The 12,296-nt window shown below is 59.1% G+C and overlaps 1 protein-coding gene across 1 annotated transcript; it reads right to left on the bottom strand.

Moving 5' to 3' along the window:
* Positions 1-6: 6 nt before the first annotated feature.
* MXD1 (MAX dimerization protein 1) lies at positions 7-11,638 on the bottom strand. The gene is made up of 5 exons (XM_082785870.1): positions 11,223-11,638; positions 8,207-8,236; positions 5,446-5,560; positions 4,112-4,271; positions 7-4,028 (listed from the first exon to the last, which is right to left on the bottom strand). Exons 1-5 carry the CDS (start codon positions 11,498-11,500, stop codon positions 3,838-3,840), a joined length of 774 nt encoding a protein of 257 aa, XP_082641996.1. The 5' UTR covers positions 11,501-11,638; the 3' UTR covers positions 7-3,837.
* Between the last annotated feature and the right edge of the window lie 658 nt (positions 11,639-12,296).

The following is a 12,296-nucleotide window of genomic DNA, read 5'->3' as shown; positions in this document are numbered from 1 at the left end:
TGGGGGACCAAATTGCACCGCAGAAAAGCCATTGCCAGGTTCAGAGCCTTCATCATTGCCCCAAAAAGGGAGGATAATGAGCAAAACGGGGCGTTTGGTTAGGAAAAATACATCTCTGAGCCCCGCATGGCTTCGCAGCCCCCCTGGGAGCAGCCTGGGGACCAGCTCTGGCTGCTGGGGGAGGAAGGGGAGGGAGCAGAGCTGAGCCCCCCACCCCAGGCAACATTGGGGTCGTTCCTCAAGACCCAAAGCACAAGAGAAAGGGAGGGGGACACCCCCAGGCACCCCCAGCTCGGTTCGGAAAGCAGCAGGCAGCTCGCTTTGGTAATGAAATAATTTATTGTCTAACAGTCAAACAATACAGAAGTTTACATACACACAGCAAGACTCTCCTAAAACACCTCTGAACTTCCTAAAATCGCCTGTGCTAACTGTAAGAAAAAAGCACCATTGGGTGGTCTCGACACAGGAGGCGTAATGCTGGGGTATTTACACCGGGAGCTGAACGGCCGGAACCAAAATTCGCCTTCTCCCATCCGCTGCTGCCCCGTTCAGTCTGGGAATAAAAGCCAGTGAGAAAGCCAGGCAAGGGGGGGTGGTTTGGGGGCAATTTGGAAGCAAAACGGGGAAAAAAAATAGGGAAAGGGCAAAGAAAACGCAGCAAAAGCACACCCAGACCGCTTAAAGGGTCGGGAAGGCTCGCGAGGCGTGCAGCAGGGGGATGGAGACGCCTCCGCGCAATTTCTTCTGGCTAAAACGTGGGGTGTGGGATGGGAACGGGCACGGGGACGGTCCAGGTGCTTTGGGAATCCGGCTGCTGGCACCTGCCACAAGCGCTACAAGGGGAGCAGAGAGGGAGCGTGGCCAAGGCAGAACTCCTCCCGCTACAGTACAGTGTCAAAACCTGAAATCGGGTACAAAAACGGGGCCGTGGGGGGAGGCCGAGCCCGTACCTATTGCTACAGGGGGGCAGAAGTGCTGCGGGACGGAGCAAGGTGCCGGGGCGGCGCGCGGCCGCTAATGCCCAGGAGAGGAGCAGCGGCACGGGCAGGACAGCAGCAGGACGCTGCCCGATCCCTTCCTCTGCCCGTCGCAAGCTCTCCCCAAAAATAAGAGCCATCTGCACCGGATCTGCTCCTCCACAAGGAAAACACCCCCCCAAAAAAAAAATTAAAAAAAAATAAGCGTGGTTTGGGCTCGCACACGTCTGTGCAATCGTAAACGTGGGGGGCGTGAGCGGCTCCTCGCTGTCCCCCTTTTTTTTTTTATTTAAATAATCTACAAAAATCTAATTGCTGCAGCTTATTTCTTAGTAATGCTGGTGTGAATTCGAGGAAAAGGCTGGCAAAACGGAGAGCGGCGCTAACAGCCGCTGGGCGCACCGAGCGGGTGCGGCACCCACCGGGAGTTTTGGGGAAAAAGCCCGGGGTTTCCGCCTCGTGCCAGTTCAACTTTAGTGCCTCGTTTTCCAAGGGTGGAGCCCTTCGGCGCCGTCAAGCTGGAGAGGAGCACGTCCAAACAGTGCAAAAGTCAATTAATTACTGCTTTATAGTGGGAGGAAAAAAAAGTAAAAAGGAAAACGAAACAAAACACACAGCATTTCACCAAAACAACGCCGTTAACCCAAAAAAAGGCACAACACACACACACACACACTCAAATTTACAGAGTCAAAGCCTTAAGACTGGGTACGCCTAACTGAAAGTGAAACACAGCATTTTTCTCTCTCGGTGCTTTTCTGAAGACTCAGCGCTGTGGTTCCCGTCCCGAAAGCAGCAGGAGCCGCAGCGCTGGGCTCGGAGGCACCGAAGCAGCACCTGCAGTGGTGGTGGTGGGGGGAAAGTGGCGGAAAAAAAGAGCTGGAAAGACCCCAAGCCATCGTGCAGCAAAAGGGCAGACCCCAAAGGGCAGCCTCTCAGCTTGCCTTGTGGCTTCTGTCCTCCTATTCTTGTCTTTTTGTGTTGTTTGTTGTTGTTTTTTTCTGTCTTTTTTTAAAGTGGACCGCTTCGAGCTCGCTCTCGGACTCGGGAAGACTCGGACTTCCAGTGCAGAAGGCTTACATGAGGCGTAGATCAGTGCAAATCTGCTGGGCACACAGCTCCAGCTGCTCCAGGAACATTTCTCGTGCTGCTTTTTCTTTCCAAAACCTAGCACACACAAGCAGAGCAGAGACTTCGGAGATTTTAGCGATCCACTAAGCGAGCCCCGTCTCCCCTCTTCTTGCTTCTCAGAGTCCAAATGATCCAAAAATAGCTTAGGGATTAAAAGATAAAATAAAAACAGGATAATAGTTCATTCATTTGCACCTTGCTGGGTGTTTTAGTGGCTTTTGGCAGCTTGACGAGCGAAGTCTCAGGACCTGCGTGTCTCACGGGAGTGTTTAACGACGGCAGGATGGGTTTTGGTGCCTGGAGGAGCTCCGGAGCCCTTGGAGAGCGAAACCACAAAGCTGCTCGTGGCCGAACGCGGGGCCGGGAGGTCGGCGTGCCGCACCGAGCGCTCAGTGTTCGTCGCCAGAGGTTTGCCGGGTGGGCGGAATAGAAAGAGCTTCAAACGTTTCAAGCCAAAAAAGAAAAGAAATTCTCTCTCTCCTTTAGCGGACCTCTACGTACAAAGATTCCAGAACATCTATAAAAGTCATCAGAAGGTATCTCCGCGACACCAGTTTCATAGAAAAGGAATAAATACTATTTATAGCTCGCGTGGTCTATGTACATTTACGTGTGCTCTGGTTAGCTTCGACCCAAGCGCGTTTGCAGGGTCGGAAACCACGGCTTGCAGGGCAGGGGGTCGGCCTTTCCTTTCCTGTTTGGTTTTCTCTCTCTCTTAGGCAGCAACCAAAGGCTTTGGGAAGCCCCAAAAGCCTTGGGGAACCTCTCTGAGTGCCTAAAAACAACCCCGCCAGCCGGCCAAGTGCTTTAACACCAGCGGCACCCCGTGGGGACTCACCAGGAGCCATGTCCTGGAAAAGGCGAGCGCTCGGCTGCCGGTTATTGCTAAACTTTCACGAGGGGTGTGAGCGGGGCCAAGCGTCGCTTCTAGAAAACAACTGAGGCATCATCTTTTTTTTTTTTTTTTGTGCTAAAGGGATGGAGATAATCTTTGTTCATCTCTCCGAGGTAGAAAAAATTATCCCCGAGACAAGAAGCGTGAAGGACGTCCTAGGAACGCTCACCTAGAACAGTAAAATACGCGGCCGCAGCGCGTGAGGTCAGACATTGCACAGGACGAGGATCGTACCATTTGGTTTTAGGGACTACAGGAATTTCTGAGACGTGGCAAAGCTGAAGGGGTCCTACCCGAAGCCCTCTGAGTAACGCTCCAGCAGCTCGCAGCCGAAACTCTTCCTCTCGCAGACCTCCCTCTGCCCTCTCCTGGATCCAAGCTACCTAAGGCTGGGTTTCCCTACGGGTCTCCCTCCGGCTCGTTGCCCAACGACGCACGTTTGGGCCCTGCTGCTGCTCGTTAGGGACGTGGCACTGCTGGGCAAACGCCACGCAGATCCAGAATACCGGGCGGTAACAGCAAGGCGAAGAACGGCCGAGGTCTCCCGGCGCTGCTGTTACCGCTGCGATATTCTCGGGCGCGTCGAGGTCTGGCTGGAATGTGCGGTCTCACCGAGATGAGTTTCCCCGCCGGGAAGAGAAGCGAGTGGATGCGATGGGCCGCGTGCTGCGGAGGGCAGCGTGCTCCCCGGGCACTTTTTCGGGCAAAGCGGGCTTCGTTTCTGTCGGTGGTGCAAGATTTACGTGCAAGGAGAAGTGCGGGTCCGGCGTCCTACCTAACGAGATCCAACGGGGAGAGAGCGGCGGGCGGAACGGCTCCGGGAGTCGCTCCCTAGAGAGCGGGGCACGGCTTCTGATTGCTCTGCGACTTCAACCTCTTCACGCCGGAGCTGGAGTAGCCCTCGTCGCTGCACACGCTCTGCAGGCTCCCTCTTTCGTCCGAGTCGCTCGGGCTGCTGCTGCTGCTCCAGTCGAGGTCTGCGGGCAGCGAGTCCGTGCTCTCCACGTCCACGTCTATCTCTTCTGCAAGGACAAAGGGCGGTGTTACAGGACGGCCACGAGCCCCCCCCCCAGTGCTGCTCGCCCACCGGTGTGGTTCCTCTCACCTCTGTCTGAGTCCGAGCGCTCGGAGGACACGGTGGATCCGATGCTGTCCATCCGTAGCCTCTCCACGCCCATCTTCTCCAGCTGCCTCTTCAGGTGCCGCTGCTCCCGCTGCAGCTTGTCGATTTGGTGGAGGGCTTTCCTGTCGCTGTCTTCAAGCTTCTGCAGAGGTGGCGAGACCAGACAGGGTTACTTCCTCCACCCATCGCAGCCCACAGCCCTTTTATTTTCCATCCCAATGACCCCAAACCTCTCAGACTCCCTGGGAACCCCTCGCTTTGGCCGCACAGTGCAGCAACAACCACTGTTCCCTGGCACCGCGTGCTCTGCCTGATCCACACCATTTCAGGCACCAGTGACCCGTGTCTACTGCCACACGGGGGATTTCTTCCCAAGGACTGCACGACTGGGACCAGTAAGAGCTTGCCCATACCCAGCCTGAGCTGCATGAACCAGAATTTCCTCGCACGCACGCACTGCTCTCCTCCTCCCGCAGCCTGGAGGAAATGGAAGCAGCATCTGGCCCGGAGAGCCGGGCCAAACAGACCCGATGACATCCACACCGCACACACGTGAGAGGTTTCCTCCTCCAGACGGCGGCACTGGAGCCAGCCCAACCCTATTTATATATTTTCAGTCTCCGATAAGTCACTGGCTGCACGCAGGCTGACGCCAGAGCTCCCCCACTGCACCGCCCCGCTTATCTGCTGGGCCATAAAACTAAATAATGCGCTCAGCGAGAGCTCTGTTGAGTCAAAGTTTAAAGGACAAACAATAAAGTTGTAAACGCTCTGGAAAAGAAAACAAGAGGTCCTGCTAACATCCTCCCACCTCTAGCAGGCAGTACTTTGAACCTGTCTCGTTCCTAAGGCCTCTGGGCAGCTCTGCAGGATAAAACACGTGGAAATTGGGCTTTAGGGCAGAGTGGCAGCTGCCCACGTGCCTGTTTGTAGGGTTTTTACACAGACTTGCTGCAGTAACTGCAGGGAAAACAACCCCGACCTCTGGCATCAACCCCAGGCAGGTCTGAGGCTCCAGATGCCCCCAAATCCCACACTATGTATGGCAGTGCAGGTCTTGAAACTGAGCTCGGCATTCGTCTAATTGGAACAAAACTTCCACTCCCAATGACACCAGAATAAAAGCTTTGGGAATTTGGGGTCGAAAAGCTTTTTCCTGAGCCCTCTGCCCTTTGGGGTTGGGTCGGTGCCATCCGGCAGCACGTCGGCAGCCCTCACACCCCACAGGTTTTAGGGCACAACTTGGTTTTGGGGCACAATTTTGGCGTGTTGCCCAGAGGTTCCCCCTGCGTGGTCCCGACCCAACCCGGACTCACCTTTATGTGCAATCTCGCTCTCATCAGCAAACTCAGCGTCGTGTGTTTGTTGGTTTCGGGCCCGAGCGGCACCAGCATCTTCAGCTTCTCCAAGCACAACCGCAGGTGGGCTCGCCTGCAAGACACGGACACAGCACGATGAGCGCTCGGGTGCGTGCTCCCCACGCAGCTTTTAACCTCTGCATGCAGAGAGTTGGGGTGGTTACAAGCCAAGAAAGGTGATAAACGAGAGCAATTGCTCATCTGGGCTCAGAAAACCATTTATTCCCAGCACGCTGCTCTGAGATTTCTCTCTCAAACCAACAGAGGAATTTCTCTCTGACCCGCGGTATCAGCTTGGTCTCCACGGGTTCTGGCCAGTTTAGGGTAGCCCCTTAAGGCAGATATATGGCCTGCTGCCTGCTCCATCCCCTAAAAACCCCGTGGCCAGCTCTGCAGGCATCCACCAGCTGGTGAGAAGAGCTCCCAGGCTCAGGACCTGCACGGATGAGCTCAGTGCTCTGCTCTCTTCTAAGAAAATCCCCGGCCCCGGTAGCTGGAGATGCTGGAGGTGAAGCCAAAGATCAGCTGGGACTTTGGGCTCGTGTTTTGGCTCATGGCCACGAGAAATCGAGGCTGACGCGCCTGTCAGGCTTCTACGAGCTGTGGAAAGGAGGACGGTCTCAGGACAGACAGGGTTTGACCCGCAGAGTGCTAATGGGGACGAGCCCCCTGCCCACACACCACTGGCTGCCAGCCTGGGGTCTGCCCCCAAAAACCTGCACCCATGGGTGCCTCCGGTCCTTGGCAGGCTCCAGCCGTGCCTCAAGAGGTTGAGGGCAGCAGCAGGGAGCTGAAAACCCACTGCATCCCCTATACCTGTTTTGAGTAGGATTTCACCTGCCCTAATACCCATACTGACTTCACAGGTCCCACCCCGCTGCTGCACCCATGGGTGAAGCTCCGGGTGCCCACGGAGGTCCCTCGGCGGCCGAGGTGCTCCCAGCACGGCCGGTTTGCCTCGTGTCGGGCGCCCCAGCCCCGATATTTAGGTTACGTTTAGGTTGCAACACCGGTCTTTGAAATACCCGAAGCTGACAGAGGCGGCCACGGGGATTTTGCAACGAGCGACCTGCCTATCTCGTTCCGGGCACGTCGGGGAGTAAACAGGCATTTGCCTACACAAAGTGCCTGCTGAATACCAGCACAAACAAAACACGCCCGCTGGGGGGAATCCCAAACACCAACGGGCTCGGACAGGAGCCTCTCCAAAGCTTATTTTCAGTCGCAGGGGAAAAAGAGCCAAGAGGAGCTGTGCAGGGATGGCCGGCTGTGCCATCGACCCGCATGGTTGAGGAGCCAGCCCCACCGTGCTCCCCGTGAGCAACAAAATCGGGGTCCTCGGCTAACTCTCGTTGGCACAGCACCTCGTAACCAGCACCGTAAGAACGAGAAGTGGAAAAAAAATCAGTCTTGGGGCTGAGCAGAAGCTGTGTTTCGGTGCTGACACCCAGATGGGATGGGGTGGAGGAGGTGCAGCCGCAACCCGCTCAGCTTTGCCGATGCTGAGCGGTTTGTAGGATTACAACACACCTCGGTTTCCCCTTCCAGGTGGTGCAGCGTGCGTTAAGGAGCATTTTTTGCAGCTTTTGCCTAACCCAAACTGCTGCCGTGCTTAAAAAAAAACACAACAGAGAGACCTGGCACGAAGGGGAGAGAGCAGGGAGCGCCAGCAGGTCGAGACCACGATTCCCCGGCTCGAGCCCAGCGGGGTTTGCAGGAGGACACCTCGGAGCAGCAGCTAACGAGGACAGCTCGCAGCAGCACCTAACGAGGACGGGGCTCATTGCCCTGCACCTCGTTTCCGCGCAGAGGGGCGGAAGGACGGGAGGTGCCCATGCTCACCGCGCTCGTGGCGCAACGCAGCCGCCGGGATTTCAACACAGCGCCGCTGCAAGAGGGGTGCAACGCGGCCTGACGTCCTCTGCGGGGTTTTTTTGGGTAACCAGATGCCGATTTTCTCAGGCTTTTGAAAGGAGGAATAAATGGCCCTGCCCGTCCCTAACTCACATCACTCGGGGCAGGGGCAGTTCTGCCTCCAGGTACAAACCAACCGAGTCCACGCGAGCCCTTTGCTGGCAGCAGGCAACAAAACCCCACAATATTTGAGCCTCTTCCAAGTCAAAAAGAGGAAAAGAGAAGCCCTTAAAGGACTCAAAGCCATCCTCCAGCCCTACAAAGACCTCACCAGCCTGAACTCCAGTAGCTTCGCAGGGAGAGCCGCGCAGGGGGTTAATTTAAACGGGTTTTAAATTAATCAGGGTTTCAATTAAACCCCATAACGGTGCATTACGAAGCCACAGAGCAATTAACACACGCGGGACCTTCCTGGGCAGGAGGCTTCCAGCTCGCCGCTGCACCCCAAGGATAGGAGCGGTATTTGGAGAGCGCCTGCGGAGCATTTGGGGAGGTGCCTGCACGCTCTCCCTACCCCAAAACTGCAGCCTTTTGGGGTCAACCTTATTAGAGTTGAGCACCATCCCCGTCTGCTCACTGCACGCCCAGGGACAGGAAATGCTTGGGGCCTGAGCACCCCGTCCGGGTGACGCCGGGAGCCACCCATGCACCCCGTCCCGTCCCTCCCTGGCTCCGATGCCCAAATCCGGCTGCCCACGGGCACTCGCTCGCTTCTCCCTCAGGGACAGGACCCAAACGGCCCCAACGGGGGTTGAAGAGAAGGGATTTGGTCAAATTCGGGTCTGGGCGAGCTGCCAGCACTCACCTGTTCTTCTCCATCTCGTTGTGTGTCGACCTGGAAGAGAACAGACACGGCGTTAGGTCCTGTAGGGGGGTGCGGTGTGAGAACAAACCCCACAGGGGGAACGGGGACAGGGGAGACCCTGGGGACATCAAACCGGGTGGGGACCGGGCACAGGATGCTTGGTGGCACAGTATGACAGAGAATCACCCCAATGAACGGCAATAAATGCGTGAGGAAAGCCCTAAAATGGGATTTTAACGGGGCGAGGCTCGTTTTTAGAGATTTTCTGGCTATGAAGACCGGGAACACGGGGTTGTCTTAGTGGCAGGGCTCAGGGCACACAGCACACACCCCAAAAAAACTCTCCAGCCTCGTGGCGGAGGCTTTTTGGAGAAGAGGAAGCACCGAGAGAGCAACCGCAGGCCCAGCGCCGATGTGCGTATCTGCGGGCAGGAAGGGGAAAAGTTGCTCCATCCCAACACGGCCCCGAAACCGAGCCCACGGGAACGCAGCCGGGCCTCCGGCTCCGCTCACATTTTTCTCAAAAAAAGACATGAATTTGTGCCTAAAACACCAAAAAATGCACCTACAGGTGCACAAACCCTGCACGCTCCAGGGATGTGGAGGCTCTCCATCTTCCATGGCACTCCCCGTTCAAGTTCCCCTTTGATTAATTGATTAATTTTCTTTTTGGTGGCTTCGTTTTGGGGCCGTTCTGGGTCTGATCCTTTTAGGGTGTTGATTTTTTGCAGGCACACATCATAACGTACAGGGGAAGGTGGGGGAGTTGGGGGATTTCTGCTCCTGCTCCCCACTTCGGGGGGCTGAGAACCCCCCTTCTGCACCCTAAAATCCCCAGAAAGGGATTTTTGAAGCCCTCCCTCGAGCAGTAGGGCGAGGATGGGCATGGCCAGATCCTGGCTTCCCCGATGACTCCGTGCAGACACGTCCTGCTCGTTCTGATTCACCAAAACCGCCTCAAAACAAGGAATCGGCCCCAAAACTCCCCCGAAGGGGAACTCGGGCGCTGCGCAACCCCAAAAAACGCGTCGGAGGAGGGAACAAAACCTCTGGGGCGCCCCAAAATGGGGAAAAATAATAAAAAAACAAACAGATGGTGGAAAATGGGGGAAAAAACGTGGAAAAAGGTGGTGCCCGCAGCCGGTGTCACGCGGACAAACCCGCTGGGGACCGGGCAGGGGCTGGTGCCAGCTCAGCACCGCTCCACCCTGGGCAAACAGCTCTGGGCACGGCCCCGGCCAGACCTGTTGTGGGGTCGAAGTCCCCAGAGGTGGCCCCGGTCCCCAAGGTGGTGTCACCGCTGGTAACGGGGTCCCGGAGACGCGGCCGGTGCTGAGGTGGGAGGAGAAAATGAATCGGATTTGTTCTGCTGCGTCCCCAAATCATTTGGGGTCGCTCGCTCTGGGCTAGGGTGGGAAATGTTTTGGGGGAAGGCTCCCAGGATGGGGGGCTCCAACCAGAACTGCTCATAAAAAAACCCAGGGGTACAGGGTCCCCTCTTTTTGGGGTCGACACCCACCTGCAACCCTTGGGGATGTGAAGGTCCCCTCCTTTTGCGGCCAGTCCCCACCTGTCAGCCCCAAGGGACACGAGGGTTTCCTCCTTTTGGGGCTGACACCTGCCTTCCACCCTTGGAGGACAAGAGGGTTTCCTCCTTTTGGGGCTGACACCTGCCATCCCTGGGGGACAAAGGGATCCCCTCCTTTTGGGGACAGGGAGGAGGGTGGGGGACGAGCACCTATGGGTCCATCCCAAAAACAAGGCTTGAGCTGGTGCCCAGGATCAAGAGGGCTTTTGGGGCAGACCCCCAAACCCAAACGGGATTTATCTCAGCACCAAGCACCACAGCAGCGCCCGACCCCAAACCCCGGCAGGATTCATCCCCTAAAGGGAACCGGGACGAGTTTCGCTTTCGACACCGCCCTCCAGCCCGAAATGCTCCGGCGGCCCCGGTGTCGGACCCGGCTGCCACGTCACGGCCGCGCCTTTAGGGCCGGGTTCACCCCAGAAGGGAGGTTCCCGTCACGGCCCCAAGCCTGTGACGTGCGGGACTCCCCCCCGGCACTCCCCCAGCACTGAACCCGGCGGGGTTTTGGGGTCCTCAGGGGGGTTTAGGACACCTAGAAGGAGGTTTTATGGTCCTCAGGCAGGTTTTGGGGTCTCCTGGAGGAGTTTTAGGGTCCTCGGGGGGGGTTTAGGGTCTCCTGGAGGAGTTTTAGGGTCCTCGGGGGGGGGGGGTTAGGGTCTCCTGGAGGAGTTTTAGGGTCCCCTGGAGGGCACTTAGGGCCCCTAGGTGGGGTTTTAGGGTCACTGAGGTGAGCCCCTAGGGGTGTAGGAGGCTTAGAGCAGCTTGGGGAGGGTTCTGGGGGCATCCTGGGGGGTGTCCTGAGCAGCCTGGCCCCGTGCCCTGTGACAGGGGTGTCCCCAAGTGTCCCCCCCAGCCCTGCCCTATAACAGGAACACCGACTGTGACAGCGGGGTCCCCAAGGGGCCCATCACCCTACAGCAGGGAACAACGACAGCCCCCCCTCCCCCGGTGACAGTGGGGTCCCCAAATCCCCCTGAGGTCCCCCAGACCCCCCCAAGGTCCCCAAACTCCCCCTGAGGTCCCCAAATCCCCTCCCCGCTGCCACCGCTGTCCCCAAAGGTCCCCAAACATCCCCTAAATCCCCAACCTCCCCCGTTACCCCATGACAGGGCACACCGACAGCCCCTAACCCCGGTGACAGCGGGGTCCCCAAATCCCCCCGGGGTCCCCAACGTCCCCGTGACCTGTCCCCAACCCCGGTTACCCCCGGTACCCCCCGATAACCCCCCGGTAACCCCCCGGTAACCCCCTCTCACCCCCTACCCCATAACACGAGGCCACCACCACCCCCCCCCCGGTCCCCCTGAGGCCCCCCCCGGTCCCTCCGACCCCTCCCCCACCCCTCCCGGTTCCCCCCCTCCCCCTCCAGGTCCCGGTACCCCCCGGTAACGGCCAGCCCCCCCCCATACCCCCCCCACACCCCGTTACCTGCTTCCCCCTCCGCTCCTCCTGCCCTTCGCCCTCCTCCTGGCCCCTCTCCGCTCTCCGCCGGGCAGCACCGAGGCGTAGCCGTGCTCGGCCTCAGCGGGGCCGGCCCGGTAAGGAGCCGCCGGTACCACCGGAACCCCCCGGGAAGCCACCGGGGAGGCTCCGCTGCCCAGTTCCCTTCGCTCCAGGAACTCGGCGGCCGCCAGCAGCAGCTGGATGCGGCCCCCGGGGTCTCCGCCGCCCTCCCCGGCCGCCGCCGCCGCCGCCGCCGCCGCCATCGCCGCGCTCCGGGGCCCGGGCCCGGGACCGGGGGTGAGCGGGGCTCGGGGCCCGGCCCCGCCTCAGCGTAAGCCCCGCCCCTCGAGCTTCGCTATTGGACGCCGCCTCTCCACCCCGCGCGGGGGTTCGGGCGCTGATTGGGTGGAGGAAGGGGAGGCGGAGCGCGATTGGGTGGGAGAAGGGAGGAGGGGGTGGGGAAAGGGTGAGGGGAGGATGAGGGTGATTGGTGGGTTGGGGGGAGGGGGTGGGGCGCTTCCGGCTTCGGGGGGCCAATGGGAGGGGAGGGGAGAGGGAGGGGCGGGGCCAGGCGGGAACGGGGAAGGGAGGGGCCCCCCCCGAGGAGCGGGGACGCCCCCAGCCCCCCCCCTCCCAGGGCCAGGGCCCCCCCCGCAGGACCCCCCCAAAAAAACCCTCCCCCACAAAGGGAACCCCCCCCAGGGCCCCCCCCCCAAAAAAGCAGGGCCCCCAGAACCCCCCCCAAGAAGCTGGGACCCCCCCACGCAGCAGGGTCCCCCCAAATCCCCCCCCAAAAGCTGAGACCCCCCCCCAAAAGCCAGAGCCCCCCCCCCAAGGCAGGAACCCCCCTCAGGACCCCCCCCTAGGACCCCTCCCCAATCAGGACCCCCTCCCTAAGGGAGAGGGACCCCCAAAATCTCCCCCCCAAAAGCTGGGACCCTCCCCAAAATGCAAACATCAGGGCCAGAACCCCCCCCCCTCAGCAAAGGACCCCCCCAGAAACCCCCTCCCCCAAAAAATCAGGACCCCTCCCAGGCAGAGGAACCCCCAAATCCCCCC

Source organism: Aythya marila (genome assembly GCF_965140915.1).
Source record: "Aythya marila genome assembly, contig: HAP1_HAP1_SCAFFOLD_282, whole genome shotgun sequence".
NCBI classification, from domain to species: Eukaryota; Metazoa; Chordata; class Aves; order Anseriformes; family Anatidae; genus Aythya; species Aythya marila.
Note: the sequence above shows the minus strand (reverse complement) of the source record. Positions and strands in the feature narration are given on the sequence as shown.